The 25,398-nt window shown below is 35.0% G+C and overlaps 2 protein-coding genes across 2 annotated transcripts; one reads left to right on the top strand and one right to left on the bottom strand.

Moving 5' to 3' along the window:
• Positions 1-14: 14 nt before the first annotated feature.
• Positions 15-20,330, bottom strand: LOC106100173 (kelch-like ECH-associated protein 1). The gene is made up of 13 exons (XM_013278929.1): positions 20,094-20,330; positions 15,472-15,635; positions 12,577-12,690; positions 10,966-11,130; positions 9,459-9,608; positions 7,467-7,583; positions 4,112-4,273; positions 3,329-3,520; positions 2,781-2,912; positions 2,578-2,657; positions 1,759-1,964; positions 1,212-1,388; positions 15-889 (listed from the first exon to the last, which is right to left on the bottom strand). The coding sequence occupies exons 2-13, from the start codon at positions 15,625-15,627 to the stop codon at positions 585-587; spliced, it is 1,956 nt and encodes a 651-aa protein (XP_013134383.1). The 5' UTR covers positions 15,628-15,635; positions 20,094-20,330; the 3' UTR covers positions 15-584.
• Positions 20,331-21,033: 703 nt separating this feature from the next.
• Positions 21,034-24,294, top strand: LOC106100222 (ran-binding protein 3). Its single transcript, XM_013279007.1, has 6 exons — positions 21,034-21,146; positions 21,527-21,655; positions 22,035-22,435; positions 22,820-22,960; positions 23,260-23,511; positions 23,589-24,294. The coding sequence occupies exons 1-6, from the start codon at positions 21,128-21,130 to the stop codon at positions 24,000-24,002; spliced, it is 1,356 nt and encodes a 451-aa protein (XP_013134461.1). The 5' UTR covers positions 21,034-21,127; the 3' UTR covers positions 24,003-24,294.
• Positions 24,295-25,398: the final 1,104 nt, after the last annotated feature.

Raw genomic sequence — 25,398 nt, 5'->3', positions numbered from 1 at the left:
AACTATATTTTAAAATTAAAAATGTGTAACTTATTAGAAATATTTTAATAAATTATTTGTTAGGATTGTCATCTCATGACAAGTTTAAGGAAGCTCATATTGTGTGAACATTCTGTCTAGGCAAAATCATAGACCGCAATAATCTGACCTGGTAGGAAAAGTCAAATTATGACAGCTCAGTAGCGCCCTCCTGTCAATGTTAAAATATATTTCAAGATACTTTCGTACCGTAGCTGTCATGTCATATTTTGCTTCATGTAGATTTTACACATTTTCGAATTAACCGCGATAGCGTCTCTTACCAAGTCGGATATCGTTGTTTGACCATAAACACGATAGTCATTTAAAGCATTTCTAGAACATCCGCCGAGAGCACGTCCTAATAACATATCACCTGTTCACTAGACGTTCGAATCCATGCGCGAAAGCCACATTATTCACTGGTACGTGGAATGAAAATGTATATTAAGGGTATAATCGTGTACCCCTGTGACATAATAAATGTCCATGCCAAGGATAGTCACACGACAACCGCCTAGCTTGATTATCGGTGACGTCACAAGCTAGGCGGCGGAGTCCGTGCGCTATAAGGCGTATCTATCATTGGATAGGGTTCCTATAATGTTATTAGCCATGGGTACATCCTCGGCGCGGCCGGTGGAGGTGGAGCCGGAGGAGGTGCCGGGCTTGGGGGCGGGGCGCTTGCCCAGCTTGCGGATGACGGCGGGTTCGGGCTCCGGGGGCTCCGCGGGCGGCGCCACGTGCTGGTAGCAGACCGCGGAGGCGTGCCCGGACCGCACCGACGTTAGCGGTGTCCCCGTCTTCCACGTGTTCGTCTCCGGATCGTATACTTCCACTATGTCCAGGAATGATGTACCGTCGTAGCCACCTGGGGTATAAAAATAATTAAATTAATTTCGACCATACCTGCATAGGTGCGATACACACGGAAATAATATTAGCAAAAAAGAAAATCAACTTCCAGACAATAATTTCCAACGTTTGGAACACTTCTTTACGAAAAAGTATTGGATAGTCTTTAATTCTAAAAAAAATTGGGACCAAATGGCAGCAATTTCACATCAAACAAAAAAGAATCACGTAAAGCGCACAATAAATCGCAACGTTATCGACGTACGTACATAAAACACAGAATTGCATTCGAATTGAGAATTGTCACTTTTAAAGTCGGTTAACAAAGCGGCACTGACCCATGGCGTAGAGCTTGTTGTCGAGCACGGTGAGCGAGAGGGCGGAGCGCGCCACGTGCACGGCCGCCGCGCACTCCCACACGTCGCGCTCCGTGTCGTAGCGCTCCACGCTGGCCAGCTGCTGCGCGCCGTCGTACCCGCCCACCACGTAGATGTACTGCCCCAGCGCCGCCACGCCTGCAAACACCACATGCTTATATATATTTACTAGCTGTTCCCGCATGAAATTTTGAATATTTTGTTACATTATGAAATTTGTCAAATTTGAAAATGACATGTCATGATGACAAACCATGGCAATCTTACTTCCTTCATGTTGGCAGCAACTTATGGTCTCTTTCCCACATTAGTTTTTTTATCCAAAATATTTATCCCTTACGTTTAATGGCGTGAAAATATATAGCCTAAAGCGTGACGTAAGTGTAGGACTTTTTATTAAAAAGAGTGCCTTGCAAAGATATAGTGTGATTACTATCATCTTAGATGACTAAACATGTGTTTACTATATATTTGAACAGTGTGTTGAGATATAGAGAGTTGTGTGTACCGGCGCCGCTGCGCGCGACGTTCATGGGCGCGACGTCGCTCCAGCGGTTGTTCTCGGGGTGGTAGCACTCGACGGAGCGCACGCGGCGCGTGCCGTCGAAGCCGCCCACCGCGTACAGCAGCCGGTTGACCACGGCCACGCCCACGCCCAGCCGCGCGCTGCCCATCGCCGCCACGTGCGTCCACGCGTCCGCCTCCGGGTCGTAGCTGACGAACACTCATCTTTTATAACATACGCAACTTGTCTATTGAACTTCACAGTATGTAAGTTCACTACAATGCAGTAGAGTAGACAACAGACATACTAGAATATTCTATACGCATATTAATTACAAAATAGTTATATTATAAATGAGAAAGTTTTGACAGATATTAGGGTTTTACAGAAAAAATTTAACTCCGTAAGTACGGAATCATAGGCACAAGCTAGTTTAGAGTCAAATTTAGTAGTTTCTATTTTTTCTCTTAGCAGATTCTACTGTCGATAGTCACCAGCTCACTATACGTCCCCACCGAGGGGCTCGGAGCCTACCCTAATACGGGGTGACTAGGCCATAGTCAACCACGCTGGCCAAGTGCGGGTTGGTTGACTTCACACATATCATTGAATTTCTTCGCCGATATGTGCAGGTTGCATCACGATGTTTTGCTTCACCATAAGAACGTCGGGTAAATTATGTACATATGAAAATTCGAAATATCGAAAATCACATTGGTACATGGCGGGATTCGAACCCAACACCTGTAGATTACAAGTCAAGTGTTCAAACCACTGAGCCACCGACGCTCGATAATGAATTTGATAATACTATAAACTTACCATTCAACAGATTTATGGTACTCAGAGCCGGCGGAGCCACCCACAGCGTACAACAGGCCATCCATCACGGCCACGCCCACCTATCGAACAATACTACTTCAGCTACATGCATGGAAATTATGGATACTTTTAGAATAATTATTTTAACGAAATTAGACGAGATATACTAAGGAAGGGTAGATACTAATGAGGTCGTAGCTTACCCTGTGCCGGGGCGTGGCCATGGGGCTGCAGGGGCGCCAGTGCTCGGTGGCGGGGTTGTAAACGTCCACCCAGTCGCTGTCGTAGGAGGAGCCCGGCGAGGTGTTGCGCCCGCCCACCGCGTAGAACAGCCCCTGCCGGTTACGTTACAACTAACATCACACTGATGAAATACATACATTCAAATTCGATAGATATCAGAATTATCAGAACTACATTGTTATTCATTTATAGTATATAATGAGGCCTCGAGGTTGTTGTAACCTTTATATAGAAAAATAATAATTTTTGTGACATATACATTACGACGTGTTGTATTTTACTCTTATTACAAATGCATTTATTATAAAATGTTATTATTCATTTTCTTTCAAATAATATGTTCATATTAATGAGTGGTCCTTCGAGTCGGATTTCAACAACCTCGGATTACTAAAACCTTACGAAACGCTACCAAGACCACACGCTGAGCCTAAAATAGAGCACGATGTCGTCACACTTTTGACGCAAGTACTTACTAGACGTAAATGAAGGTTGTTTATATATTTACCTTGAGGAATGCAGCGCCGAGTCCGGAGCGGGGCACAGTGAGGCGCGGCAGCGTGGTCCAGCAGTTGTCATCCAGGTTGAAGGCCTCGAAGACGTCGATAGAATGTCTGAAGTATCCGCCCGCCACATAGATGATGCGCGGCGTGTTCGGCCGCCGCTCCTTCACTACGGGCTTTTTATGTAATGTCAGATCCTATAAAATAATTAGTTTCGTGTTTTTATGCAAATCGATTATTGCATTTATGAAGGATGCAGTCTTTTCATTTATGTGGGATGTGTATATGCGTGTTTCCGAACGAAGATGTAAGAAAGTTGTTTCTAAACAATGACTAGAGTGAGTGAATAATGTGACTAAGTACGAAAGACTAAGTATTTAGATTTAGACGTCCAATGCTACACAGGGCGAGTAGGTTGAAGCAGAATTTTTTTTTTCTTATTCTAAATTTTAATATTGTAACAAAAATCCAATCCAGAAAGGAATGATTTCGAACACTGGTATGTTGCAAAATAATGACTTGTATATTTTTTATAATTTATTGATTGATAGATTTAATACTTGATAAAGCATAACAACTTATCGATATCTCTTACTATTTTTATTGTTAATGACGTAAGACACGAAGTAGTTGTCGAAGATCGAAAATCTTATATAAATCTAACATTTCATTAAAATAAAATTAAATAGAGCCACTATACGAGAGTTTTAAATTATGTGTAAATATACAACACACTGTGAGAGCAAAATGAAACTTTATCACATTGTAATAAAGTACAATTTACTTACCTTGAATATCTTAGCGAGGTATTCCCTGCAGGCGGGCACCTTCTTGAGCACGGTGCAGGTGTTCATCTGCTCCTTGAGGAAGCTGGGCGTGAGGTACTGGCAGCGCACCGCCTGCAGGATGTGCTCCATGCGAGGGTACCGCCGGTCCTCGTCGTATTTCACCTGGAAATATCACCTTTTGTTAACATCACCATTCTATGTCACTGATGGCCAGGCATGGATTGTGTCCAACAATGACGCCAGTTAATATTATATTATGCTAGTTAAATGTTATTTTATTGTACTAGCCTCGTGAACTAGGCATTAAGCCTTCCACAATATACTCTCTTCATTCTTATCACGGCTTTCTGGCTATTTGATGTTTAAAATATACATCTAACTTTTTAAGGTTGACGGTACTTTTACATTTAGCATTAAAAGCTACTCACTGATAGTTGTTGATGATTATAGTGATAAGTATTTGAAAGAATACTAAAATAAAGATAGCAATTTTACAGGTTTAACAGTAGAGGTAAATATTAGCACCGTGTATCCGTTGTGAACGGATGATCGCGACAAATTAGAAGGTTAAAGTCGATTTTATTACACTAATTGGAGGATTTTTTAAATAACACAACTCATGCTTCGTAGTTTTTTTCTTTTTTTCTTTACTCTTTGCACTTATTGTTTGGACATCCATAAACTTCATTTTTGTAATAAATTATAGAAACATTTAAGTATAGTTGAATATTTTTTTAACATTCTCCCAATTGTATTATTGCGTAAGATCGGAAAATATCGTTAGTCACGGTGTTCTGCGTAGCTTCCGATTAGATATGATATCAATAATTACTTGTAAAGACTGAATTTTATAAACGCAAATCGCTAGGAAAAATTACACTCAAGAGCAACGCAAACACAACCAATATTTACCTACAACTTACACCTAAAATAATCACATTTTATAATTTAACGTTGAGAAAGGCAAGAATTACAAACACAATTTTTTTAGTTATAATCTATACTAAGAAGATTTATATTTTTGTATGTATTTGATTCACTTAAAAACTACTGGGCCGATTTAAATTCTTACACTTTTACATAGGTAATTAATCTGTCTGTAAGAAATAATAATAGAATTTTACATATGTTAGCGGCTCTTAATTTTACACGAGTCGCACAGAACACAATTTTAGTTTAGCGGAGTGCGGGGAGAGCACATTGCGCAGCTTGCTTACGACCTTGGACTGCTAAGATATTTGAAAAGCGTTAAACATAAATAACAGGCTATTACAGTAAAAACTATACAATTCTATAATAAGAAAAATATCTTAATACAACCAAAATAATTGTAAACTAATTAACTTAGGTTAAAATATAACAATAAACATACAAATTGTTTCAGTCAAAGTCCTCAAAGCTATAGACATCGTGGTCACTTTACTATTTTTGATATATTTCTAAGGTTATATACGCAAAAATACGTGGACGTAACTAGAGGTGTGTCAAAACCTATATGAAGGTGCAATCATTTATTTCATAGCACAAAATGCAAGCGTAACCACAAATTGGCAAATCATTCGCTTATCGTGCCCTTTGATATGATACGAATAACTCGCTAAGTGCGGCAAATTTTATCAATTTTAATTAAATGTTGGAGTTAAAGAAAAAAACATTGTTTAAATTACATTTTATATTTAACATACGTCAACCCTTTTATAATATGACTAGCGCTCGGCATGAGTTTTTGGATAATCCCATAATTAATAAAACGTAAACACACACTACTAAGTTATGTAGAATGTCGGCAATCACACTATATTTTTAATAAAAACTCTTACGACATGGTTTAGGTTACATATTTTCACGCTATTAAACTTACATGTGTAAATACGTGCGTAAATACGTTGGAAAATACCGATGTGCGGTATAGGGACAAAAACATAATCTTGCTGATATTATAAATGTGAAAGTTTGGATGGATGTTTGTTAGAGTTTGTAGTCTAACGGCTGAATGGATTTCGACGAAATTCGGCATAGATGTAGAGGATAGTCTGGAAGAACACATAGGCTATTTACTTTTATTTTTTTCAATTCCACGCGGACGAAGTCGCGGGCGAAAGCTAGTTTGTAATTTCATGCGAAAAAGGCCGCATAGGAGCAGCTAGTAAAAGTAAAGCAGTTTTACAGAAAGCAGTGTGGTACAAGTTGGTGTAACATTGTATACTTAAAACAAGTGTTTAAGTAAATAGTGTCTGACTATAATTTCGGGGTAACAAAGCTAGTATTTAAGTATATGATGCAAAATGTTTAACCAATCAGTGTTTACAGCTTTATTAAATAGGTTTTGAAATATGTTTGTTTTAATGTCTCATTTTAATTGATTTCGATTAAAACTATAGGTGTATATCATACTGATAGTGGGAATTTAAAAGCAAATTTTACAAAATATCAACATAAAATGTTATAACAAGCTTTCGTATAAAAAATGATATAACACACATATTACGAATGCATTTTCAAACAGATAAGAATTAATTACATGAATTTGCGCTGACCAATCACTATTGATAAGATAGTTAAATTTAAAATGTCATAGTTTAAACTACATCTGTGAAATATAATAACAAAATAATAATAATTGTATAGCCTATGTTACTCACAGATAAATAACCTTTGTTATCGTGAAAGAATTTTAAAAATCGGCCCAATAGTTTTTACGTGAATCGAATACATACATAATACCAAAAATACAGATCTCTCCTTTTCATAATATTAATATAGAATAGAAATATAGATAAATATAGATATACGAGGTTCAAAAAGGTGTCATCAAATGTCGATTCGATAAAATCGTAGGTACAAATAAAACAAATACTTGGTTAAACTGACGCACGCAGTTTGGCAAACACTTATTACCCGGGGAATTACCTACAAGAGTAATAACACAGTTATTTTATTTGCTTTTGATTTATTTATCCTAGTACCACATTACATTTGAAAACTAGTTTGAAATATACAAATTATGTGTGTTTGTAGATTTTTTGTTGGGTGAGATATCTATACATAAATTGGAGTGTCTGTTTGTTATATCAAAAGAATTTCAGATTTCGGGAGGGTGATGTATTTGCGTTACTGATAACGAAAATCGCATTAAAATTGTATTTGTCTGTTTGTCTGACTGCAAGCAGCGTTTGTTCCGGGTAATCACCAAAACGGCTGGGCCGACTTTGACCGGACTTTCACTGAAGGGTAGTTGATATGGATAGAAATTTTATTGGGTATTTTTTTTTAATTCCGCGCTGTCAAAATACTAACGAAATTTGCGGGCGACAGCTTGTTTTATAACATTTCACTGGTTGCTATTACTACTCACCCAACTTAATACTGCGTTGTAAACCTCACGTTCTTCTCTCACGTTGAGTTCGTCTTTTCTGATAAGAGATATAAGTTCAGGAGCTGTTAGTTGTAGGAATTCTTCTTCTCGACAAACCTGTAAATAATTTTTATACAATTAGCTAAACCTTCGGTACCAGCTTAATAATTGAAAAATGATTTTCATAAGTAAATGTTTGAAATGGGCCACATTATCGGATTATAACCTACTAGCTTTCGATCGCGTCTCCGTCCACGTAAAATGAAAAAAACAAACAAAATTGCATAGCCTATGTGTTCTTCCAGACTATCTTCTACAACTATGCCAAATTTCATCGAAATCCGTTCAGCCGTTTAGGCTACAAACTCTACCAAACATCCATCCATCCATTTAAACTTTCACATTTATAATATTAGTATGATTGAATTCAGTTTCAATTGAAGGTCACATACTCCGTTAGTCAAAGATCATTACTTTTTGTATGAGGCTAGCTAGGCCTCAACTAAAATAGTTATCCAGTGAGTTGGTCTAAAAAAAATGATTTCCTTTGGTTCATTTATTTAAAGGTATGAGTAAATAAATAAAATAGGGTACATAATGGAAGAAAAAAATGTCATGTTTCTAATACTGTCTAAAATTTCTGTAAACTAGGAATTACAGGCGCCTGCTTATCTTATTGTTTATATTAAAATATTGTAAAAATTTACAAAGACCATAGTTTACATACAAAAAGAAATCAGACCAATTGCGTCCATTTTTTGCTATTAAAATAAATCTAATAATCCTAGTAATTCATAGTTATGTCGTCGAACTGGCGTTTATCCTAAACATTTGTAACGCAAGATATAGCACCGGACGTCAGCGTGTACGTAACCTAAAATTAGCACATTCCCCGATAACAAGCAATTATCTTATATTATTATTATATAAAATTCAGTATCGTCATAGTGACGTAGATATCGCAGGCGGAAAATTTGCAAATTAACAATTTTTATCATCGATTTTAAATTTACTTTATGGAAGTATTAAATAAACTGGGCGTGAAATTCACTTAATCGACAAAGATATATTGTAATACAAATTTCATCATATTAATTTGCTAATTTGCGCCTTTATTGATATAAGTTGTTACCTAGATATGACAGAAAAATATTCCGGGTTTGATATGACGTAACAACTCGATAGTTTGTTGGATATTTCAATCATTATCTTACTAATATTATAAATGCGAAAGTTTAGATGGATGGATGGATGGATGCACGGATGTTTGTTAGCGTTTGTAGCCTAAACGGCAGAACGGATCTCTATGAAATTTGGCACAGGTTTAGAGCATAGTCTGGAAGAACACATAGGCTACTTTTTATCCCGGGAATAGTTACGGTTCCTGTGGGATTCATTAATTTAGTTTTTTAATGTTTACTCGATCATTCTGCAATGGTTTAACATATCTTATTGAAATTTGGCACAGATATAAAACAAAGTCTGGAGTACACATGGGATAAGCTACATCACCGAGAAATGTCCGGTTCCCGTGGGATACGTAACTATTTGTAATTTATATAGTTTGTAAGTTTTCTAATACCACGTGGACGAAGTCGCGGGCAACAGCTCGTCTAAATATAATTATGAGCCAAATATAATGTAAACTATATTCCTTTTATATATACGTCATTAATGTAAGAAACGTGCGAACAAGCTTGCAGAAAACGTCAAGTAATCATCTTAATAAAGATGAATATAGATATAACATGAGTAATGGTTAAATGAGTTATTAATGATTTTGAAACATTTGTCCCACCATGGGTTGAATTTGGGGAGTTCGCGTGAAATAAACCTAACCTATGTGTTCTTCTAGACTATTCTCTACATCTGTATCAAATTTAATCAAAATCCGTTCAGCCGTTTAGGCTACAAACTGTAAAAAACATCCATTCATCTGAACTTTCGCATTTATATTTTTGGTATTCTTTCTTGGTACTCTAGTACAATTACCTCAGTGAAATGCCTCTCAATGAACTGGTTGGCTTTCTGCTTGAGTTTGACGCAGCCGTGCTGCTCGGAGAAGTTGGCGATACCAATCGCATTGGATGGGTCCAGTTGTCGCTCGAGGAACGCACAACACGCCTCCATCACGTTTGAGATCTGTACAAATTTTTAATTCTTAGAAAATACACATACATCTTTCCTCGAGTATTTTTTCTAAACAAGCATATCAACGTAAAAGTAAACGAAAGTTTTAAAAGTCAACGCACCACAGTAATAGGCCAAGATTGATTGGTAAATGATATTGTGATTAGATTAGATATCTGCCATTCTCTTTGTTTCTGTCAGTACCAAGGAATACCAAGGACGTTTGGTGATTATTGTTAAAATTGGCTGTTGCCCGCGACTTAATCCACGGAATATTAAAATAAAAAGCACCCTATAATGCCCGGGTATGTCAACTACCCTTCAGGGAAAGTCCGGTCGAGATTAGTCCATTTATTTCGGAGATTACCAGGAACAAACGCGGCTTGCGGACAGACAGACAGATAGACAACAATTTTTAAATGCGATTTTCGTTACCAGCAATGCAAATACATCATCTTCCCAAAATCTGGAAATTTTCTTTTGATATTACAGACACACTAATTTTATTATATGTATAGATTATTTTATTACATAACCTGGATATTTAAGCAATATAACCCCAAAATTATAGTAAGGCTCTCTTTCGCTAAACACATTTTAACTCTTGGACTGTTTGATATTATGGACATCAACGTATATATAATTAAAAAAATAAAGCTCCGGCCCCCAAATTAAAGGATATTTTACATACAAACAAGTCGTATATGATAATCGTTAAAATATTCAATGTTTTAAAGCGTTGTCGATAGCTGCACACGTATAGAAAATGTTTTTTTACATCAGCGAGCGGCATGACTGAGCCAAAAATTCAACATTCGAGCCGACTCACGCTACAATTACATTGAACTTTGAAATGTAACAAAAAAACTTTTATCTATATTGATTTTATGAAATAAATATTTTTTGCCATTTGTTCTCTCAACGATTTTATATATTACTTGATGGATATATTAAGTTCTTGGGCGTCGCCAGCCGACAAGCGGTCCCCCCTTATTTTTATCTCCTCTATTCTAGGGGCGTTTCTCCGCTTCGATGTTTTATTCCCATTAAGACGTTAAATTACAGTTAAAATGCCAAGGGAACGAAAATACTATATCTTTTTAATAGACTGATCTCCAAGTTTCTCATTTGTGTAGATTCTTGATTTTTTTATGCGCCCGTATTTCACGGTCATAGGTTTGTACCTCGCCGATCGAATATGGACGTGAACCACATCTTGACCAAATATCGAGTTCAATCAGGAATTCCAAAAGAAATAATAGCATATTAGAGACAATTATGTCTACGCGTTTTATGAGACAAAAGTTACAAGTCCTCAGAATACCCATGTCATACAAAACTCTTAAAGGGTCACATGTCATTGTGTTACCTGGAACATAGTAGCAGCGGGCAGCAGCTGGCAGACGGTGACCTCCGTGATGCGGACCTTGCCGGTGTACATGAAGTAGACGAGCCACGCCATCGCCGAGGGGCACACGCCCTGCAGCCGCACGCGAGACATCTCGCTCTCTTTCAGACCGCTCGTGAACATCGCCTATGAATCAAAGATAGAGTGAGACAGTGATATGCCTAAGTAAATTTCAACGACCAGTTAGTGTTCACACTAAGCCAGTTCAATGCCAGTACAGTTATTGAGTGCTACTGTTCAACTGTACTGACCAAGGGTGAACCACGCAGTAGGGTATATGGGGACTAATCATGCTCTTTTGTCCTACTGGTAATTGTTTATTTACTATTAAATACTACATTTGTTTATGTCGACCGTAAAAAGAAAGATATAACTTCTATTTCAATTACGTAACAGGATTAATCCAAATTATAGTTTAAATAAAAAAAAAAGAAACGATGCTCCTTCAAAAATGTAGTGTCCTCGACGTTATTGTCGAAAGATTACGCCGTAATTAATTAATCGTGTATCAAATAAATTTAACATAATAGTAAAGTAACATAATTATTCTGTTATGATAGTAACCGCGATATCTCGAGAACTCAAATAGGGGGGATATGTTTGCACTAACATCGTACATTGTGCCATTTAGAGTTTAGTGCGGGGTCAATGTCGCGATAATGGAATTCTCAGTCGAAATGTTCTACATTTTCGTTAATGGAAAAAACATACATAACATGTATAAATAAATATTATTTACAAAATTAACTCTGATTTAAATGTCATTCCAGCAATACATGACAAAAAATAAAGTGGTATAAGGTTAACTTTTGTATAACGTTTGTAAAAAAGTATAAGTTGTAAATTTTGTGATCAAATATATAGAAAGTGGAAAAGCAAAGACTGTTTTTTTATTAATTCTATTAATTCGACAGAAGCTCAATCCTGTTCTAGTAGTAGTACATCCATGGGGTTAATAAATTAAAAAAAGCAAGGCTGCCATGGTTACTCATTAACAATACACAGTCAATGTCAAGGGCCTTCATTGCCATTTCTGCATTTGATTTTTGACATTTGCAATTGAAAGTTTTACGAAATGTAAACAATAAAATGAAGTTTATATAATTTCATGCGGATGGTGTCGCATGCGAACCTCTACATTGATATGAAACCGCAAATGTGTGTTAATTGCGACTGATATGCAACATAGACAGGTCATAAACCTGTATCATATTTGGTCAGAAATAACTGTAAAAAAAACGAATAGCAACAGTTATCTTTATTTAAACTTGATTTAGAAAACAGACTTAAATTTTTACAACGTCATTAGGATAATTTTCGCAGAAGTTATTGCACAAATCAGGTAAAACAGACAGATAAAACAGATAATTTTGTTTCGAGACGGGCATATTGTTATCGCTTAGCGGACTGAAGAAACATCTTAATATGAAAGTACAGGCGATCTGTCTGATTATATGACATTCTTAAATCTATAACTCCGGGGAAAATACAAATATTTTAAAATCGCGGTGTATCGAGGGACTTTTGTAACTAGCCAGTAAACGACTTAATGGCAATAATAAAAAAAGTCACCTTAAAGTACGGGCTGCCAGCAGCAAGAACCACTTTATGCACGTGGAACAGTTCATTGCCGACTTCCAACACAACATCGGTCAGCATATGGTGTGATCTCATCGTGAACAGCATCTGTGGATGTACAAAGTTCTATAAAATACACGCAGATACAATGCTGTACAATCTTACGGTGAAAGAAACGTCGAAATAATTTAGTGTGAAGTCAACCAATCTGCACTGATCTGGTTTAGGCCTGTGGCTTACCGTAATGCCTACGTATAAGTGATAACTAGTAAGATTGTGAATGTTGGGAATACCGTATTGTTTTATTCACTTCTAGATAAAATTTTCTGCGTTATAATATTATCTATTAGAATGAAAACAATAAACTCACATTAGGCTACTAGACTTTTTTTCTTCTTTATAATCGAACAGATATTCATTCTATTCTGTTTACATTTTTAGAGTTAACTAACTTATTTTTTTATGTTGTATTAATTTAGAGAAAATGATAAACGTAACACATAACAATAATCATTTAAAAAAACAAGTTTGTAATGAACTTGACACGACTTATTCATTTCAAGTTTTTTGTTCCTAGCTTATCTACAATGATCTGCAGTTATTAATTACTATCTGCTTGTTACATAAAACAATCGTGAATATTTTAATATGTTATTGTAAAACTTTAATACAGATATCCTTTTCAGCTATGGCTGCTGTGGTCGCATGGTGCGATGACGTCACGGCAAAATGTGCGCAGTCATGCCCGCTTGCGTTTTATAAAAAGCAAGTCATATTATGGCGATAAAATTTAACTATAACCAGTTTCATATCTCCATTCATGTTAATTACATTCAAATAATGGAAAGACAACGAAGATTAAAATCATAATAACGTTAGGAAAAATCTTGAAGAGGGAAATGTTACAATTCCACAAATCTAATTCAATAACTAAAAATAAAAAAAAATGTTTTGTGCCACAATTCGATGGTGCACGTCTAGCAATTTAAAATATGTCGTTGAATCTATTTATAATCTATAACTTTTTTTATTAGTGATAGAATAAAAATTTAAAATAAAAGTTGTAAACCGATTTATGTTTTTTTTATGTTCGATAAGCTAGCGCTTGACCACGATCCCACTTGGTGAAAGTTTGTGGTAGATGATTTTGCGCAAAGGACAGTTTCAGATTTCTAACATCTTATCAATTAAAATTATCGCTCAACATAGTCATTATATTTTGTCACGATGTGAGTCATTCATTTAATTTTTTGTATAAATATAGTAAAGGTAAATAGTACTAATGAAATATTAGGAAAGTGTCCCTTTAACAGCGATGATATATGCAAGCGCATAACTATGGAATTATTAATAAATAGCTTTCGCCCGCGACTCCGCCCGCGTTATATTAAAAATAATAAAAAAGTATAGCTGATGTTACTAAGTGATAATGTAGCTTTTTAATGGTGAATGAATCTTTAAAATCGACCCAGTAATTTCGGAGTTATTTCAATACATACAAAAATACAAATCTTTCCTCTTAACATTAAGTACAGATATAGTTTGAAATAATTGATTGTTGTCAAAATGATTTAGTATACAAGCCTAGCTTTTCATTTGACTTCTCTTATAGCTCAATGACTGACACAGATTTGAACGAATTTATATAATTTGATGACCCATTTTATCTAATCTCGCAAAGTTATGTCACGAGATAACAATTATTTGGCAAAAATTACCATGATATTGATCAATGAAATAGTTTCAGCAATGTACAGACTCTTGGTATATTTTAGCGCTTATCCTTCTTCATGTCCATGGTACTTCACATGTAACTATAGAAATATTCTTATACAAACAGCTATACAAAAAGATCATTCGCTGACGTCAATAATGCGTAACACTGATTAGTTCACCTTCAAAACATCCGTTAAAGAGCTATGAACTCTATGGCGATAGACTACTTCGATTCAAACACACTGTTCATTAAGTTTTTAAATTATCTAATCTCCAAATATAAAAATAGCTGGTTCATGATTACATGAACCATTAGTTCTAATATGACTAAGTACGTAGACCAATATGTATGGACATTAACGGGTTTTCCCATTTCACGAGGATTTCGAAGGCAAAAGTTTCCTTAACGACATTATAGTAGTTGCAGGGTTCAGTTATGTATAAATGAGTATATTTCCGTCTCAACGATTACAATATCGATTAGATAAGATAAATATTCAGAAAGTCATACTTTTATCTCTAATTTTAGGTCTTCGCATCATATAAATAAGGTTAGAGAAAATGAAGAAAAATCCATTATGACAAATCCTGTTGTATAATTCCTTGAACGATATGTGTACGTGACCAATCGTGTACATATGCCGTCGAAGTGCACCGTCATGGTGATATTTTACCACAGGTAATAAATAAACGTACACCGCCGCTATGTAAAAATGAACAAAACATTAAGCGAGGCAGATAAATAGATATTAGTTAATATATCGATGTATTTGTTTAGGTTATCACAGATAATGGTAAATAATTTAAAATGATTTTGTATAATGGTTGAAGAACGAACGTGGATAAAGGTCGGGGAAGACGGAATAAAGTATCGATGGATAGAATTACAGTTATAGGTATGCGTAAAGCTCGCTACAAACACTCAGTTTTAACTGTACAGTTAAAATATTGCTGTCACATGCACTGTTTTATCTAAATAGTTAAAATTGTCTGAATTGAGCATATGAATCAGACTTTAATGAGAAAAACCAAGACGATAACGATATAAAATTTATTTTGTTCTATCACATGTCTTAAGATGTCACGATCCGCAATAAAGTTTGGATGTAACTATATAGTCAGTGTTTTTATTTACTACTTTATTATCCAGAATGCAGTATAATATTAGGTTACCTTCATGAAATCGGGCACGTAGTTGCCAAGGCAGAAGGTCATATCGCCGATGTCGTTGTTGCCAGTAGAGGCGGCATCGTCTATGGTGGTGTCGCAATTGATGGGCGGCATGCCGTCCAGTAGGTTGCCTCGACCCACCTCTTCGTCCGTCTCCATATCGTTGACTGAGGGAATTAAAACTTAGTTAATATACTTTATTTGCGTTAATTAGTAGCCTGCAGACAGTATACACTATACAAATATGACGTTCAATACTTAAGCCTATTTTCTGTCAGTGCTCCACTGCGGGCTTTTATGAAGTCAACGACATTTTTCGGTTGTTTCTTGGGACCCTTATTAGATATCTAGGAATATACTGAATAATACTATACTATTTACAAGTTCTATGTTACAAAATAACACATATAATTTTACATTGATTCATGTAAACTTTTGCTTTTACAGAACAGTCTATTACCACTGTATGCTTTTAACATATTCTTAATTCTGGTTGAAGTTAAATTTTAAACTATTCTATTGCTTAACAACGGTATTTCTCATAGTCACCCATAACATTTCTAGTTAACTTCGTCTTCGTATTATGACATTTTGATTTACAACTTTTATTTCTTTTATCAACCACTTTTATTTCCCAATTGCCTTAAAAGTCATCAAAATAGTGATGAATCATTGTGTTATTCATCATTCGTGGGTCAAGTGTAGTACTTTAGCGGCAACCGAATGTACACACAATTTCTATACTTGAATTTATTATGTAAATATGAAACGACGTACGTTTACAATAAAAGTTTATTCTGCACACACATTTTCAAATATGTATTATAGATAAGGTGAAAAGGTTAGAGGAAATATTACTGCACTGCTAATGCATGTACAGTCAGCTACATAGATATTTATACACTTTTTTTGGCGGTTTTATAGCGCCCTGTCGTTCCCCTGACGTATTTTTTAATCAGGGGCCTTGCGGGTGTTTCTTTATTTCAAATGCATACTAAGTTTAAACCTATATCTTACTAATATTAAAAATGCGAAAGTTTTTAAATACAAGTATGTATACATTTAGAAACATGGACAGGCCTTCAGATTCATATGTGTGCACGTATTAACCAAGCACACGTATACATAGTCGGCATATGGCCGAATACATGCATACATATTTTTGAAACCAACGATGTATTTAAATTCGGAAGCTTTATAAATGTATACATGTTTATGCATCTGACTGTACATGTTACCAAATTTTCAAACACTCTTAGACAAACATTTGGTCATCTCTTTTATTGTTCTTAAAAACTGAGTCAACAATATGTTTGTACGGATGTTTCGGCAGTCGAAACAAGTGAAGATATGTAAATCTTACATCATAATTTATTAACGCGTAGGGAATTCCCGATTTATCGTACATTTATAACTCGAGCCTATTTAAATTGCTAAAAATGGAATTACACTGTATTAGGTTTCTTTTATAAAAATTTTATAAATGTTTTCTTTTATTTTATATATGTTTCGAGTAGGTTTTGATTGCTGAAATGCAATTCATACAATAACAGCAGTCATGATAAAACTGTATTTATTTTCATACGCTTATTTATCAGAATCCGCTGCACCTAAATCCACCGCAAACGTTTATACCTACATGTTCAATAGTTGAAAAATTTTGCCAATTCATGGTGCAAAACGATTTAGTGGATTTTTTAAAACCGACTTCTATAGATAATAAAAGATGGTGAAAGATTGTATATGTAACACCGATATTTATGAAACCTTTGAAAAAAAATCGAAAGTGTTATAAATTTTTGGAATTCTTTCAGCACTTCATAGTACAAAGAAACTAATACGTATTCCATAGTTGCCAACAGAGTCCTGAGACATTTTGTGGGTTTGTGTGTGGTCAGTTCATTAACGAAATAAAAAATACTTCTCACCATCATCATCGCTAACGCAGGTACTTTGGTGAACATTTTTATCCAACTTCATCTTAATTTTATCTAAAAAAAAACACTATCACAAAAACCAACACTGTAATACTTTTTTGAGATAAAAAAAACACAGGACTTTTCGAAAATCACAGAATAAAAGCAGTCAAAGCATTTCACTTAAAATGCACACACAACAATAACTCGTCAACAATACAATTCAATCCAAACAGGGTGGTGTAAAACATTTCGCGAAAAAAAACTAACGAAATGGACTGTTTTCGATTCCAATGTACCGCGACGACTGCTTACATACAAAAGTTCTGCAAACGCCACCGCTGATGTTTAGCAGGACGGTTGTGATCGTGACTCGACAAAAGCAACGAATTCGTCCAAACTATTGTTCCTACAAAATATTATCAGTGACAATATAACATTCGTTATATTCCTCTCTCGCTCTTTCTTTTGTAGCTTACCTTATATCTCGCGATATACAGGGCCACGGTTCAGTTTTCGAGAAAACAATCGAAATCGAAAAAATCGTTTGCGTTTTGTTTTTTACAGACATAAAAAACATTAACATAAAAAAAAACAATGACCGATTCTATGTTCAGTGGCATGTGTTAACTTATTAAGCGCATCAATATCCTCGCAGCGCCTTATCTCGCGTTCTTGCTATTATGCCTAGAAGAGATAATCCACCTCAACTTAAGATATTAACAGCATCTGGATCATATTCATATTGCCTATAAGCTATGGGAATAGGTACGGAAAAATAAAGTTTTCTCAGAATTTACTAATAGATTCCAAATTTATCATATATTACTGATTCATAGAATAATTATTTAAAACTAACTTGTAATAATTACAATTAAAAATTAAAGTCTTAATATATTTTCGATATCAAACTAAAAAGGCTTATTCATGGCCAGTGTTAATAATTGAAATTGTTACAAACATTGACTTAACAGAAATTTAGCAGATAATATAAAAAAAGAAAGGATACTAGACTAGAATTCGATTTCATTTTGTTTATACAATTTAATCGAAGAATAAAAAACTAAACTTGCAAGTCATCATAAGTCGAGTTTTGGACTGAGTTGAAAATCATGCTATTTTCGCTAATTCGAAGTGTTAACGTGGGATATACTTGCTATAATACACTTAAAAAAGTAAACAAACATTGTATTTATATCAATAATAGCTTTCGCCAAGATTCTTTTAGAGAAAAAACAAAAGTAAGTAGCCTATGTTTAATTCCATACTATCCTCTACATCTACCAAATTTTATTGCGATACATTTAGCAATGAAGGCTACAAACTCGTAACACACATCCATCTATCCATTTAAATTTTTCGCATATACAATATTAGATAAGAATGAATGTGGATGGCTACAAAGGAAGAGGAAGACCGAAGAAAGTATGGATGGATTGTGTGCAAGAGGATATGCTTAAGAAAGGAGTGGTTTCAAATATTATGGCTGATAGAGATGTAGGGAAGAGCAGTACATACTGTGCCGATCCTGCATAAGGGATAATATTAGATAGATGGTAAGATGTCTCAATGCTAATTACCTAAAATTGTAATTAAATGTTAAATAACAATGTAAAGTGAAAAGGTTGTACTAGTATATTGGTTACAAGGTTAATGTAATACAATCATTTCAAGACTGAGGTCAATGAACAGAAATCAACAAATGTTTTACATTGGCAGGGGTAACAAACCAATGGCATGCACCACAGTATTTTGGACATGTCAGTGACCACAAAATACACTATGCAATATGAAAAAAGTATGCAGTAGATCTTATATACAAAGTGAACACAAAGTAATTGCTAACCTTTGGAATGTAACCAAAATCACAAAGTAAAAAAAAATCGATGGAATATTGCTAAATAAATGTTTACCACCCCAGTAGTATATTATCGAATAAGAAACCTTTCAAACTTTAACATTTCACTGGTATTTATTCAAGTTACACAGGTCTTTGGCAAAAGATTATATAAGAACCATAGAACTTGGAGACCTGCTTTTCTTGCCTCTTTACAGCGCATCTCCTTGGCTCTTTAAGTGTGGATCTATCACAAATATCCATGGAAGGTTAAATAATATTTTCATTAAAAAATATTACATCTTATTTTTATAAATTAACATTTTGTGGTTAAATTACAAGACATTTTAGTGTAACACCAGTTTGCTGAACGAGCAGATATGCCTTCCAATTTTTTTAAATTATTTTAATGTTCATATTTGGCCAGCAGCAGTTTGCCAAGCACTACAATAGGTTATAAATCTATGACTATGAACCATAGACAGGTAATTTGATTAAATTAATGCTTTCCTAACCTTAGAGCTTCTCATGTGTATGTTCTGTTACTTTATTTTGGGAATAACTTATCTTGTTATAAAATAAAATACTAAATTCATGATTGTTTTTTTTTTTTTAACAATGAATCTTTACTAAATTTTAATACAACAGATTTTCATTAAAAACGTTTACTGGAAGTAGTCAAAAATGTATAAAATCTATTAATAAAAACACACCCAGAGAAAAGAGAATATTTATTTTAGAATGATAATTGATAGAGTAAATATAAAATAAATTAATGTGACAATATCTTTAAATAACACTAAACTAGATTCAAGAATTTGTAAATTAAGGTTTACTTTAGAAATTCTATTTTAAATAATAAATTGACTTACTCTTTTAGACAATCCTTTTCCGTGGTAATACACCGAAAGACTTAGTGCTGGTTTATTCACTTTTACAACGACTAAAAGAATTAGATCATTCAAAAAACGGGTTATTAGTAGTCTTTCACCAAATCTCTACATTAAACACATTAAATACAATCACAAAAGGAAAAAACTTTAATGTTTTAAAAATTAACTATACATTTATTATAATACTATTCAAGAAAATGTTGAGAAATTTAAACATTATAAACATATCTTGTTGACACTACTGTGAAATATGTCGTGTGACTGACATATCACGTCAACGTCACTTATCACTTCATTTCACAGAGTGCCAAAGAACAATTTAGTTTGTGTATAGTTTATGTTTAGTTTAAGTTTTAGTTAAGTAGGGCTGGGGTGTATAAAATCTATATGTAAATCTTTTTTATTTTCAATTTTTACTCATAGAAGTTGGACTCGATAGTACTACCAAATAATACAAATGATATAATTACTTAAAGTAGTTATTAAACATATTAAAATGACTTTGCAAATGCAAACTGCCGAAAAAATTACAATCAAAACGAGCATACAACCAAGTTTAGGAAGTAGTTGAAGTTGATTCTTTTCATTAAACTTGGTTAATTTACTGCGAAAAAAAATATTTTCATGAACATTTAATTCAATCTGGTCACACTGGTTGGAAACCTTTGGGTTTCTAAATCTGAAATCCTTTCATGGATAGGTTAAAAGCCGTAACACTTTGTGCTTACTTGACTTTTGGACAATTTAGCGCTGACGGTATGGCAGCTGTGGTGAGGATTTGAACTAACAATAGAAATGAAATAAACTGTCAGTAAAATCAAAAGACGTATTTAAGCTGGAACAAAGCGGAAGCTGTAATCTTCAAGCAACTGCCTATCCATCAGTGAAGATCAGTGGCTGATAGCTGTTTATACCTGTGTGTGTGTTTGTGTGCGCGTGTGTGTGTGTGTGCATTAGTTACCTATATTCAGTAAGTATTCTTTGTAAATCTGTTGGTAAAGGAATATTCGACAATGGCAGATGCAAAGCAAGGTATGGTTACATTTTCTTGTATAATATTAATATTTTAACTCATTATAGTGACAAACTTTATCTTGTCCACCTTTTGATATAATATGTTATTAAGTGGATAGATTTCATGCTACACTCTAATTACACTTGCAAAGTTGAACATGTATCATGTATCGTCAACTTTTGTTACAAGAATGTATTAACTTCAAATGATAAGTATAATATACTGTCTAGTAAATGTAATTTTTTGTACTTTTTAAGGAATTAAGTAATATTGATACTAGTTTATGCTTAACCAAGGAAGAATAATTCATTTTAAACGTAAGCAATAAGTATAGTAGTGACCTATGACATTGTTATTCTTTCTGTTTCTTAATATTTGCTCATTTATCACTTATCAGGAAAGGCAACGCAGGAAGATTTACACAATGGTTCATCTCAATCACGAGTGATATTGGCGAAACCACGACTAGGTGGATTTGGTTCGTCAAGCTTTGCCTCAAGTTCCAACAAAACTTGTAATCCATTCGGTACGTGAAATATGTTCCTGTTTTGATTTAGTCTAACTACCCGAAGTTACTGTTGTATTTACTGTTCCTCAGAATTTAAAAGTTTATATGTCCCCATTTACCTTTCTGTTTGTGACAAACTGAGTCTAGTTTAAATAACATATATAGTTAGTTACAAACTCTCGTTCAATTTTTCTATATACCTTAAGTTTTTGATCTTTTTAATGATATTGGTAGAATGCTATATACATAGTTTATATTTAAACAATAAATTGTTGGTTCCGTTCCTGATTTTAATAGGTACAACTAACTTAGCTCTTAACTTTTTCTGTTGAAGAAAAGAATGGACCTAACCATATACCTTTGTTGTTTTCTAACTTATAAAATACTGTTTTTTCAGCCTCTGTCCTACGTCCACCACAGCTGAAACCAACCAGTAATCCATTTTATAAACTTGCTGAAAAATCTGAAAATGTTGAAACAGAGAAAGAGAATCCTCCACAGAGTGAGCCTGTTGAGAGATTGCAGGACAAGAAAGAAGAAGTTGACTCTCCAAAGTTTGTACCGCTGGCCTCGGGGGGCGCCACCACAAGGTCATCTAGCACTGTCCCAGCACCTGCACAGCCAACAACTGCAACATCATCGGCCGGATTTGTTTTCGGACAGAATATAAGTGAACGAGTTGTAATGGCCGATTCAGTCAATAATGGAGATGCTACCGGTTTGGATCATAGTTCCTCAAATGGGACATCGGAACTACTTTTCACAAATGCTGCTGCCTCAGTTAAAGAAAATAATCAGGTATTTTGTTTAGTAATCGTTATAGATTTTTATGTGAAATATGCTAAGTTGTTAAAATGATTCATTAGTTTTAGATTTAACTTAGGCATCAAAGTGGTAAAACTAAAGTTACATAGTTGGGAAACACATTCCATGTAGTTATTGAATCAAAAATACTAGCAAATGGTTAAAGTAGCTGGGAAACCAGCCATTATTAAATTCTTTTAAACTACTAAGTTTTCTAATCACCATATACACATAATTTTTTTTATAATCTTGGATTTTAATTATATTGTGTTGTAATAAGTAATCATTAGGAGTCGGGAAGTTCTCATTTTTAAGTAATAATTCTTTTGAATATTATTTTCAAAGTGCATGGAGTGTATGTGCTATGTTGGACTTCAGGAGGAAGCGGGTCCAAGTGAGAGTACCGGGGAGGGACTGGCGGCCGCCGCGGCGGAGTACGAGCGCTCGCACGCGCGCCCTCCGCCGACCACTTCCAACTGCACCACTACTGGGGAGGAGGACGAGATCAATGTGTTACAGGTAATGACATAGAAGTATTATTAATACATTGTAGGAAAATTTGGCTGGCTGATAGTTTGAATAAAGAAAATAAGGTGTTTGCTTTGTAATGTATTTTTTTTAATATGAGAACAGGAACACAAACAGTGGCAACCAAGGTGATGAGGAGGTCTAATGTTGTTTTTTGTTAGACAGTTCTGGCAACTTTATAATGTTAAAAACCAGAAGCTTACACAAACATCGGACGGTCTATTTTTGAAATTATGACCAAGAAAGTGTAATCTCTGTATGAACTTCTATATTGTATTTTATTTCTGTAGATAACATGTCGGCTGTTCGCGTGGGAGTCGGGTAGCTGGCGGGAGCGCGGGCGCGGCGTGCTGCGGCTGAACGACGCGCCGCAGGGCAGCGGCGGCGGCGGGTCGCGGCTGGTGGTGCGCGTGGCGGGCTCCCTGCGCGTCGTGCTCAACACCAAGCTGTGGCCGGACATGGTGCTCGAGCGAGCGGGCGCCAAGTCTCTCAGGATTACAGCATTTGATGCACAGCTTCAGATTAAATTGTACCTTATTATGGTAAGTAGAATAAGATACACACTCCCCCATTTTCCCATTGTAAACTTAGTGCTAATTAAAACTTGTTTTGGTTTCAGGGTGCCCCATGTGATATAGTACATTTATACAGGGCGCTAACGGCCCGCATATCGGGCAGCAAAAGAACAATAAGTTGTAACCAAAACGTGAGGTCGCAGCGCGCGGCGGAGCGGCTGGAGGCGGCCACCGACGACGCCGACTACCCCGACAAGCCAGACTTCAATGAAGATGACTCCTGCTTCGAAGAGGATAAACAGAACTTACCAGAACTGCAACAGGATGAGGGTGGAGAACCTATCATAAGCAATAGACTTGAAAATAATACTGAAAAAAAGACTGATGAGGAAGAATCAAATGTACATATAAAAATAGATGATGAAAATGAATCGAATGCATTGAAAAGGAAAGAACCGATCGAGAATGAAACATCCCCAAAGAGACAGTGTCCCGAAATCGTTATACAGAGACCATAGACATTAGTGATTCACAGTACAGAGTGGACGTGGTTCAGTAATTTAAAAGCTCTATAAAAGATATTTATATATAGATAGATGTAGAAACGATGAAATGTGAAGTTGAAATATTATTTTAGTACAAAACAATGGGCCGCAGTATTTACTAATCTAATAGTTTCGCAATTTCTAATATCACATTCCAATATTTGAAGTGTCGTGCGACTCACGTCTGCCTCGGGCTGATAACCAAATAAATGTACATGTGAATTATTTTCCGATGATCGATAACAATAAACTTAACTTTTTTAAATCGTTTTGTTTCATTTGTCACTATGTACGTACAAAGCTTGCTGGAATTAACGTAACAATGAAAGTAACGGCCCGAGCCGCTGCTGAGGGAGCCCTCAAGCCTAGTTACTCATAAAAGGTTTAGGCTAAGCGCCATCTGCACTCGGCCACTTCAAGCCTGGCGAGTCTGTAAATGTCTTTTCAAGGCAGTGACAACTCAGTCACAAAAAAAAATTGCTCGAATATTTTTTTTTTCATGATAGTTATATTGAGAATGTTCAGGATCTATCTATCTCTATTCTCTGTCTCTCACTATGTAAATTAAAATGAACTCGCTTTCGAAGTCGATGGCATTGAAAGTATTAAGTAAAATAAAAATAGTGGCTTGCAATTGTCAGTAAAAGTATACATAATTCAATAACTTTTGTTTTATTATCTGCATTTCAATATCTATACTAATATTACAAAAACGAAATATTTGTATTTGTGTACGTATTGAAATAACTCAAAAACTACTGGGACGATATTAAAATTTCTTTCACCGTTAGAAAGGTAATTTATCTGTGAGTAACAGGCTACATTTTTAATTTCACGCCGGTGAAGTCGCGAGCAACAGCTAGTCACGTATTAATGATATTTGATAATTTCTTGTGATAGAACATGTGTTTCTAAGAACTTAAGTTTTATACATCCTCGTTTTGCGATATAGATCGCTAACTACTTATTAGGTAAACTCTTCGATACATAATTGACAATATTATAAGCGAGTAATAGATCAATTGAGAAAATTAACACTTCTATATTTATACAGGAGGGTAGATGTAAGATATTCTGCATATGTTATCCTGACTTAACTTTAAAACCACTGCTAAAAAATTGTCAAGAGGAATCATTGATTTAACATATTCAGAAAGCAGCATTTATTTTTGTTATAGATATCAGAAATGCGGATAAAATTTAACCTATTTATCAATGTAAATCAAAAACCAAATCAATAGAGCAATGTCCTAGCTCTATTTGTGAATTAAGCGTTCTATTCGGATGAAAAACACTAGCCCATCTTGTGTTGGGAATTTTACAACTATGTTTTGAGAAAGCACCCTGTGTATATTGACTAACCTAATTG

The sequence above is a fragment of the Papilio polytes genome, unplaced genomic scaffold (assembly GCF_000836215.1).
Source record: "Papilio polytes unplaced genomic scaffold, Ppol_1.0 DF824069.1, whole genome shotgun sequence".
Taxonomy (NCBI): Eukaryota; Metazoa; Arthropoda; class Insecta; order Lepidoptera; family Papilionidae; genus Papilio; species Papilio polytes.
Note: the sequence above shows the minus strand (reverse complement) of the source record. Positions and strands in the feature narration are given on the sequence as shown.

What these genes read in the sequence shown, in the direction of transcription:
- LOC106100173 (XM_013278929.1), bottom strand. Translation starts at nt 15,627, where the DNA reads ATGGAGACGGACGAAGAGGTGGGTCGAGGCAACCTACTGGACGGCATG. An exon ending in CGTCGCGCGCAGCGGCGCCG is followed by an intron (nt 1,389 to 1,758) that starts GTACACACAACT and finishes TGGTGTTTGCAG; the next exon opens with GCGTGGCGGCGCTGGGGCAG. An exon ending in CAACAAGCTCTACGCCATGG is followed by an intron (nt 890 to 1,211) that starts GTCAGTGCCGCT and finishes TTTATACCCCAG; the next exon opens with GTGGCTACGACGGTACATCA.
- LOC106100222 (XM_013279007.1), top strand. An exon ending in CAAAACTTGTAATCCATTCG is followed by an intron (nt 21,656 to 22,034) that starts GTACGTGAAATA and finishes CTGTTTTTTCAG; the next exon opens with CCTCTGTCCTACGTCCACCA. An exon ending in CAGTTAAAGAAAATAATCAG is followed by an intron (nt 22,436 to 22,819) that starts GTATTTTGTTTA and finishes GTTGGACTTCAG; the next exon opens with GAGGAAGCGGGTCCAAGTGA.